We start from the raw sequence: 10,007 nt of genomic DNA, 5'->3' as shown, positions 1-10,007 counted from the left end.
TCCCTAAGGTATAGTATAGGTGCAATTGACTGAATGTTTGTGTCCCCCTAAAACTCATATATTGAGATTCTAACCCCCAAAGTGATGGCATTAGGAGGTTGGGGTCTCTGAGAGTGGAGCCCTCTCAGTGGGATTAGACCTTTATAATAGGGAAGCCCCCACCCCCAGAAGCCCTCTTACTCTCTTTCTTCTGTGTGGGGATTCAGCCTGCTGTTCAGCAGAGGGCCCTCACCAGAACCCAACTGGGCTGGAACTCTGATTTGGATTTCCAGCCTCCAGAACTATCAGAAAGAAATGTCTGTCGTTCACAACCTCCAGTCAGTGGAATTTAGTTTCAGCAGCCTAAGATGATTAAGATAGCTGTTGTCTGCTTACAGTAGGGAAGTTGACATCCATGTTCTTCCTGGTAGGAACACTGACAGTTAAATCTGTTGCTAATTGTGATGGAAAAGGAAAGAAATTTCACTTAAATCTGGATCCGATACTGGGTCATTATCTCATTTAAGCCCCAGAGACACCAGCAACAGTTTTTGGCCCCAGGAGTGGTCTTTAAATTGCCCATGATGACTGCCTTTGACAGGCCAGCCCCCCAAATCCCCCAGGAATTGGATGGAACCTATCAGGTCCTGCATTAGCAGCAGGGATGACTACTCTGTGCCCGCCAGGTGCCCATGTTCACGTTTTCTACTCCTGACTGTGTCTGTCATTTGTCTGCATTTTTAAAAAAAATTGTTTTGCTCAGATTTTTGTTGTTCTGTTTTTTTTTTTTTTAAACAATTAACTGTTTCCCAGGGCTGGTTTGGAGAACTGCACTGCTTCTGGTGCAGAATGTGCTCATTTGCCAGCTCTGGGCTTCAGGGTAATCCTTTCGCCTGAATAACTGGCGGCTGACTGTGGCCAAGCCCGGGTGGAGCTGACCCCAGCGATGGCTGGACGCCAGCCAGGCCTTGCCCTGTCACACACAAACAGCTCTCCCGAAGCCCCTCCACTACAGGCAACAGAAAACAAAGGCCAGGGGGCAAAGTTAATTTATTTGAAAAAAATTTTTTTTAAACAAAACAAAAATTTTATTGTTAAAAAGAAAAAAAGACAACCATTTGCATTTGGGAAGTTTCGCGTTCTGGAAGCCACTGTGCCAGGTTTGTGAGCAAGCCTCAAGACATCCTGATGAGGTGGGTGAGGTGACCTGCCACCATCCTCAGAGCAGGACTGACCCTGGCCACCACACTGTATCTGCTCCAGAACCTGAAACTCGGCTCTAATACCCAACTCCTGTGCTCCTCAGGGCCTATTCAACGTGTCCTTTTCCCTCCCATCTCTTCTTTCTCTGCCTTTTGCTTTCACTCGAAGCTCACACTTTCACCTCTGCATCTCCACCCAACAACTTCCAACAAACAACTTCCTCTGACAGGCAATTCACATCCCTCGTCTCCTTCAAAATCCACCCCCAAGTCCCTCTCTTCCAGGGAGAACTAGTGGTCTCCCTTTGCTCCAGTTCATCTCCACAGAGCGTACCTGGCTTGAGGTACACTAGGGATCAGAGGCTGGGCTCTAGGCCTGGTCTTCTGCATGTTGGCTGTGATAGTCTTGGGTACAGGGTAAGCATCCCTTATCTGAAAATCCAAGAGCTGAAATGCTCCAAACTCCAAAATGTCTTGAATGATGACATGTTGCCATGAGTGGAAAATTCCACAGCATGAAACTTCATTTCATGCACATGATTATTAAAAATATGGGATAAATTACCTTCAAACTGTGTGCATAAGGTATTTATGAAATAGAAATGAATTATCTGTGTACACTTGGGTCCCCTACCCAAGATAACTCATTATGTATATGCGGATATTCCAATAATGAGGAAAAAAATCCAAAATCCAAACACTTCTGGCACCAAGCATTTTGGATAAGGGATACTCAACCTGTATTTTCTTATTTTTTGCAGTCTTAGTTATCCTGCATTAACAGAATGTACTATGCAGCAATAGAGGCTAACGCGTTCTAAAAAGTATATAAATGCTACAGAGTGCGAACAGGGTTTCCTGAGCACTGTCACCCTCAGCTCATGCCACTTCCACCTGCTGAAGGCAGCACTGTGCTTTCAGCTGTTGGGTGCCACCTTGGTGAGGCATCCACCTTGGCACATGGTGAGTGGGGTTTTAGCATGGGGATGCAAGTCCCTGATTTTTACGTTTATTTGGTGAGCTCTCTAGCCCACAGCACCAGTTCAGGGCTGAGCACCAAGCAGGCACTCAGTCTAAAGTGTATTGCTTTGATTCAAGTTTCCTTGGGCAGAATCACTACTAACAATGTGACGGTGACACTGTGGCAGGGTGGTGGAAAAACCCAAGCCTCCTTGTTCATCTGCCTGAACATGACCTCCAGCTGAAGGGCAGTCCTACAGTCTGGCCAGGGGCCCTGGCACTAACCCAGAAGTCCCAGGGCTTAGGACCATCTGCTAAAGGATTTTACTTTCCCACTGGACTAAAAATCCCCACAGAATGGGTGGAAAACATGGCCTTGCTTTGGATGAACCAATCAGATGAGAACCACAATTTGACATGCAACCCACAATAAGGACACTGCCATGTTATAAATCCAGTGTGGGATCAACCCTGGAATACTTAGAGGGTCACACCAGTGACACACTGTCATAAGTGTGGGACCCTCACTCCCTGAGCTCATCACTACCCCAACAAATGGCCTTCTCCTTCAGCACCCTCCCTCCATGGGTGCCTAGAAAACCTCACAATCCCCCTTCAGAAGTCATCTCCTTTGTTCTTTGCATTGAAACCACCCTAGGTGGTTGTAGAAAACAAGATGACTTTACCCTTTCCCAAAAGCCTACCACACAAATGTTATTCAGAAAATACATCTGGATCCTACCCTGTTTCTAACACATCCCCCACCCTGGGGTACATACGATTCACATTACACTTGATGAAATTCATCTTCTTTTTAAAATAACCCAGCCCTTAGGGCTATGTCATTGCAAACACTATACTGTAAAGTCATTCACAATAGAAACAAAAGCAGTCACTACAGAACTAACTTGAGAACCACCCGGCTGACTCTTGCTTAGACAATCCCAACCTTCTAGTCACTCAAAGTGGGTTTGCCTCAGCCAGACTCATGGATGGGATTGGAAACAACATCCCAGGGGCATCTGCAGCCCTTGCTGACCCCAAAGCATGGAAAAGCTGGTGCTTTGCTTTACATCCATTCAGAGTAAAATACATAATCAATAAATAAGTTCTTCCAACGTGTGTTGCTTGGGAGTTTCTAGCTGTGTGTGGACGTAGCCTTCATGGTGCTCCCTAGAATTCTCAAATAGAAACTTGTTCTGAAAAGATCCAGAGGCTCTGCCCACCCCACTCCTAAAATCACCCTGGGTTGCCCTGAAGCAAGCAAAGAGGGAGATGGAATGGGGAGAGGACAGGATGACTCTGGTCGATGGCTGAAGAATTTGGCGAGAATCACAGCAACAATCCACTCTGCTGGATGGACCCCCTTTCAGCGAGCGAGGAATCATGTGTATATATATCTTTGGTTTCAAGCAACGTGGAGTCTTCGCCTTTGGAAGGGTGGATTAGAGGAGGGAGAGGCATGGACAGAGTCCTGGATAAAGGATGTCCATACAAAGCTCTCTTCTCCTCCAGTCACCTGGAAGCCAAGGTTTCTTCCTTCTCCATGCTCCTTGGGGGAAGAGCAGTGCTCAAGGCTTCAGCATCTGGGGCTGAAGTCCAGCTGCCTCAGCATCCCCTGTAGAGACCCTTGCAGCCTGCTCAGAGCCACTACCTCTGTGGAATAGAGAGAGGCTTCCAGGACACCATCCAGGCTCTCTAGAGTCTCCAGACCACTGGTCTGGGGCAGAGGGCAGCTCTTGGAGGAAGCCAGCAGGCGGAGAAGGTCCCGGAGGTTCTCCAGGTCATTAGATATTTGCATCACATTTTGGGAAGGCAGACTGGTGAGGATCTGTTGGTAGACTGCCAATGTCTGGTCCATTTTGGACAAACTCAGGACCGGGTGAAGCCCAGGAATGAAGTCCAAACCAGTGACCCTCTGCTTGGAGGACACCGACTGCTGTGTAGGAGGAAGAGGGAGGGCAAGTGCTCAGTAAGAGGGCGGAGCAACCATTCTGCACCACCCTCCACTGCCCCAGGAAAGTGGAGGCTCATTCTCTGGGTTGCCTCCTTTCCCCCTTCCTCACCTTCCTGGTCCAGGCATTTATTTCCTGGGCCCAGGTGACAGTGAGTCTCTAAGACGGTTTCCTGGACTCATATCCAATCACCCTACCTTCTACTTCTGACTTATCTTCTCAGGTCATTCCTTTCTCCAAATAGGTTCTGTGAAGACCAGCCATGCCTTCCTATTTTTTTATTTAGTTGGGTTTCTTCCTAGACATCGTAGGTCCTCTATAAGTACTCCTTTCCCTGCTGCCCTCATTCTCTTTCACCCCAGCAGATTCCTCCCTCTCGTTCAGGTTCCCCCTTCTTAGGGGTCAAGGTTACAACCCATTCTTCTTCTCTGTGCCAATGGCTCTAGTTTCGAGGAGGGTCTCTCCCCATCCTGGTGACCCACAACTTGCTTTCGACACCACCCAAGTTGGGACACTCTTCACCTCTCATGTGCAACCTTGCTAATTGACTATTTTGAAAGAAGGAGACTTAAGGAATTTTCTCTATGAAATGACCAAGACTCTGTCTAATTCTGAGCTATCTCTGCTTCTGGCCTGACTGCCAGAAGCCACTTCTCCCTGACTACCAAGGCCACTGTTAAACACCCACCATGGCCAAAAGATATGGAAACCTCCAAATGGCTCCAGACAGGGGTGCTTGCACTTGCCTTAACTAGTTTGAGTCTTACAACAACCTGGAGGTGACTGCATGAGGTTCCCATTGTACAGATGATGAAAGACACCAAGGAACTCACTTAGGGTCTCGCAGATGGAGAACAGATGTGTGAAGATTCACACTTAGTCTTCCTATTCCAATATAGACTCATCTGGGAAACAGCTGAAGGCCTAGTCTATTGGACCCCAGAGAAAAGACCAGGGTGGACAGTGACAGCTGTTGACAATTACACAGAGGGCTGAATGTGAACAACCAAAATCCCACCTCATGTGGCCTTGAAAGCAGATGGGGAGAGGCTGCAACTGAAACTCTAAGAACCCTAGTGATAAGCACATCTGGAGATGGGGCAAGGCCCCACAGGGATGCTGCTAGTGTCTGGTCCCTGTCAACAAGATACAAGGACATATATGAGTTCCTCTGGTCCTGGGCACTAGGATTCAAAGAAAGGGAGTCAAGAAATAAGGAGAGGGAGGGAGGCAGAAACAGATGCAGAGAGGAGAGGAAGAGGGAGGGAGGAATTAAGGCTATCACTGCCAAAGTCTGAGGTCTGGGATTCCCCCCATGTTACAGTGAAAATAAACACAGGTGACCTCTTAGTACCAGAGAATCCTATAATTTTTTAATGAAACCACAGGGCAAAGTTAAATGCTCTTAAAGTGGTTTAGAATTAGAACCACTCATCCCTGAATCCCAGCAGGCAGAGGGGCCAAGAGAAACAACCAGAAAGAATGGGCATCCTGAGCTTTCAAATCTTCCTAACTTCTAGTAGGTGTCTGGCATTTAGAAGATGCTCAACAAATGTTTCTTGAACTATCTGGTTCCAGTCCCAGTAGGAGCCAGCTCTGGGCTGGCCACAGTTCTTCTTTGTCCCCCCTACCCTTCCCTACCGTGTGTGAAATGTCATTGATCCTGGTGACAATAGTCTTGATGAGGGTTTTGGTGTCATCCTGGACTTTTCGGATGGGCACAGCTTGAACATAAGACAGATAGGGCCAAAGCCACAGGAACTGGCACAGGCGTCCACAGCGCATTTTCCTCCCCAGGATGTGCTTCTTGGGCCTGCAAACAGAGAACCACACATTGCTAGAGCTGGTGTCTCAGAACACACGCACCTGCCCTGCTCCCAACCACATTGCCGGATGTGGGTGAAAATGAGATTTACTTTCTGCCCTGGCTACCGTCAAAGTCAAAGACAATTCATTATCTAGACCTTTATTAACGACATGCATCCCCTTGGGAAGACGATTATTGCCTAGTCAATAAAACCACAATGACGTGTCCTGAAGACCACAAGCAGAGAGCCCGGCTGTGATCCAATGGATGTGGAGCTTTAAGGGGACGAGAATAGACTGTTAAGTTCTGGTTTGAATCCAGTCCTTTACTCACTGTATAACTTTAGGCACATGGCCTAACCACTCAAAACTCCACCTTCATCCCTATAAAATACCTATTTCCAGGTTTTTATGAGGATCAAATTAGATAATGCATGTGAAAGAGCTGGAAGCGGTTGTGAGGCGTACTTTTTCACTACCCTATTATTAGAGATGATGTTACTGCCTTGTCCTCCCCATTACTCTCACAGCAGCCTGCTGTCATCTACGATGGCCTTTATTGCAAGCTTTATTACTTCCTTTCTCTCCTACTGGGAGCCTGGGAATCCACCCAGCACTGCTTTGCCATGTACTAACAAGTCAGATGCAGGGCGAGGCACCAAGGAATCAGGTGAACCACCGATGCCCTCTGCCCTGCAGTGTTTCATAGTTTAACAGAAGAGACAAAAAGTCTACAGGCCATTCCAGTACAGGAGTACAGAGCTTTGAAAGGGGAGCAAAAAAAAAATGTCAAGAGCCCAAAGGGTCCTCCCTGGGAGGGGTGTTGCCTTGGGCTGAGTATTAAAGACTGAGAAGGCATAAGAGTATAACCTGGTGGCCACAGGTGGCCAGGAGCTCAGCTGAGTAAAGACAGGGGCAGGATAGAATATGACTCCTTTACCCAGAATGCTTGAAACTTTCAAAGCCATGGAACTGTTAATTCTAAAATTAATAATATGCAGGTCCTTGATCAAGCAGCAGAGTTTTAATGGGATACATGAGGCAAAACGTAATCAAGTATTTTAAATGCATGTAAGTCTATAGCCAATGATCCATGCTAAGTATGTGTGTATGAGCCTGAAATACTAATAAAATGTAAGTAAAAATTAGGATAAAGATTCTGGAAACATTAATCTCTGCTCTGTGCATTCTTTCTCATTGGGGTCTTGATGAAAACAAGTAATGCATTTTCTGTCCCTAGGTGGCAATATTAGTATAATTCATTTTCTAGCAATATAATAAAAACAGTCTTTACATATTATCTATAATGCTCAAATATGTGTATTTTTTCCAAATCTGAATTTTCAGAAGAGAAAAAAATGAGGTTCAGGAAGACAAGACAACCTGCCCAAAGTCACATTGGTTAGTGGCAGAGCCAGGATATTTATGGAACAGAGTTAAATACATGCCCCTTACCCATGATTTTGCTTTCCAAGGTTTAAGTTACCCACAATGAACCATGGTCCAAAAATATTAAATGGCAAATTCCAGAAATGAGCAATTCATAAGCTTTTAATTGTGCCATTCTGAGTGGTGTGGTGAAATTTTGCATTACTTCCTCCAACCCACCTGGGATGTGAATCATCCCTTTGTCCAGTGTACTCACACTGTATATGCTACCCACCCATTAGTCATTTAGTAGTGGTCTCAATTATCAGATCAACTGCCATAGTATCACAAATGTTTAACCATAATTTAATTAATAACAACCTAAATTGTAAAAGTAGTATGCCAAGGAGGCAAAAAAAAAATATGGAAGGACAAATAAACTCTGGTACTGTATGGCAGTGCTGCAGGGCATATAGAGAAAAACTTAGTAGTGTCTGCAGATTCAGGTAACTACTGGGAGTCTTGGAACATATCCCCCACAGGTAAGTGGGGGACTGTGATAGTGCTAATCCTTAACACCCTCGCAAAAGGAGGAGGCTATAGTGGAGTCAGGCTTCCAGGTTTCAACAGCCCACTCCTCCACTATTCATTGTGTGTCTCCAGGTGAGAAATGTAACTTCCCAAAGCATCTGTTTCTGACAGAAAATGGAGTTAACTTCACCACCTGGCTCAAAAGGGTAAAAGAGATGAGCCAGTGATGCCCCTGCACACGGTGTGTGTCTGACTTGGGATGGGGCAGGAAATGCCAGCTGCCCCAAAATGATTGTAATTCCAGGACAGGGCTTGAACTACTGGGGCAATAGCACCTGTAGCCAACTCTGAATCAAGCATGTGGCCCATCTCAACAGGGGACCTGCTATTTCAGGGTTTCCCCCCTGTAGCACAAGATTGAGGTGCATTCTTTTCTAAGATTCCTGTGTTGATGACACCTCCTTCCTGAGTAAATTTATTACCAGATTAACCCTGGTCACATCACAGCCATTCTCACATGATGGCCACCCTCTCATACCTGAATGGAAAACAGGTTATAAGCCTCCCTTATCACCACTGGTAATATGCTTCAGTGAATGCTGAGAATAAATTGCAGTTTTCCTTGAATGGAGAGGAGGAGCTGTTGCTGAGGAGTCTGCCTAAGATGGGGGAACAGGCTCGGGAACAGCCAGGGGGCTGCAGAGCAAGTGATAACAGGTCATTGAGATCAGAGTGGTGGCAAGCACTCGTTGTGTTGTGCACAACACACAGCACACATAACCTTGCAGTGGAGGCTGCTGGTTGTCCCCAGTGTCTAGTTTTCCTTCTTTGCCAGTTGTAGAATCTACAAAGTGTAAACATAAGAATAAATCCTATACTTCCTGGCTTCCCCCAGTAGCCATGGCTATGAAGCTAAATTCTGGCCAGTAAAATATAAGTAGAAGTGTCACATGACAGTGCTCAGGACCCCATTGTGTGTCTTTGCCTCTTCCTTTTTAATCCTTCCCATTTTGGGGGTGTGCGTACTGGGGATTGAACCCAGGGCCTCATCTATGTGAGGCAAGCACTTCACCACTGAGCCACATCTCAAGCCCTCTCCATCCTTTGTTCTGATCCCTCATGTAGATGAGGGAGCCAGCATTCCAGCACCATCTTGGATCATAAGGACAAAGGTCTCCCTTATGAATGGCAGAGCAAGGAGCTGCAGGAGCCTTGGTTCCTGAGGACTTCGTGGAACTGGAATTCCATGCTGGCCTTGGACAACTTGTCTCTGGACTTGTGTGTGTGAGAGACATGACCTCTGCTATGTGTGAGTCACTGTTGAGTCTCTGCTGCATACACCCAAACTTCAGGCTAACCAACTTAGCGTACCCCAGTGTGGATATCATCAGGAAGGAGTGGACATCAAGTATTCCTAGGTTCACCTGAATCTCAGTACCTTGGGGGTGAGGGAGAGTGACTGGGAAGGGCAGGGTTTAGGAGAGGAGGGGAAATTCAAGACGGTGAATTCAGCTTCAATGAGCGTAGTGCCTGAGGCACAACAATTACTCAAGATATATTTGATGGTTGGATGGTTGGCAGCTTACTCGTATTGATTTCCCATTGTAGGCGTATAGAGATGAAGATGACATTGACCATAGGAAAGCAGGAATCCAAAGATGGGGAGGTTCAAGCAGAGGCTGGGGGTTTTCCCAGGAAGCCCAGGTAGTGTATCACACCATAGGTAGTTATCACACTTTTGACTTTGCCAACTACTTTCATATATTATTGATTAACAATTTTAAAAACAAAACTGTGCTCTTCTGGTTTGAGAATTTGAATAATTAGTTGCAATGCAAAGAAGAACTGAAATTTATAAATCTACAGTTCAAAACTACTTTTGAGTCAGAATATATAGATTTTGCAGAAAGTTAGCTCATCTCTCTGAGATTCAGTCTCTTTAGTTATAAAATGGGGATGGCATCAGTCATAATTCCCCCTGTGGCTGTTATGTGGCTGACATGAGATAATGCATATAAAGTGCTAACTCTGTGCCTGGCATGTTGCCAAACCCAATATATGTTAGCTATTATCATTGCTATTTCAGAAGGAATTGCGGAGGTCTTGTGGAAGAGGTGGCATTTGCTAAGGGCCCTGAGAATAGGTGGAACTGGGTTTGTGAAGATGAAGGAGAGAGACAGTCCTGGCAGAGACTGAAAAACACCAG

The 10,007-nt window shown here is 46.0% G+C and overlaps 1 protein-coding gene across 1 annotated transcript in view; it reads right to left on the bottom strand.

Annotated features, from left to right (window-relative positions):
* Positions 1-1,012: 1,012 nt before the first annotated feature.
* The window catches only part of LOC107144519 (leptin), a 16,536-nt gene continuing 7,541 nt past the window's right edge, over positions 1,013-10,007 (bottom strand). Inside the window, exons 2-3 of the mRNA XM_015488308.2 lie at positions 5,738-5,909; positions 1,013-4,080 (exon numbers count right to left, since the gene is read on the bottom strand). Coding sequence (XP_015343794.1) covers positions 3,721-4,080; positions 5,738-5,881 — 504 coding nt within the window. The 5' untranslated portion in view covers positions 5,882-5,909 and the 3' untranslated portion in view covers positions 1,013-3,720. The remainder of the gene's footprint in view (positions 4,081-5,737; positions 5,910-10,007) is intronic.

The sequence above is a fragment of the Marmota marmota genome, unplaced genomic scaffold (assembly GCF_001458135.2).
Source record: "Marmota marmota marmota unplaced genomic scaffold, marMar, whole genome shotgun sequence".
Taxonomy (NCBI): Eukaryota; Metazoa; Chordata; class Mammalia; order Rodentia; family Sciuridae; genus Marmota; species Marmota marmota.
The sequence above is the reverse complement of the archived record's forward strand: the minus strand, read 5'-3'. Positions and strand labels throughout refer to the sequence as shown.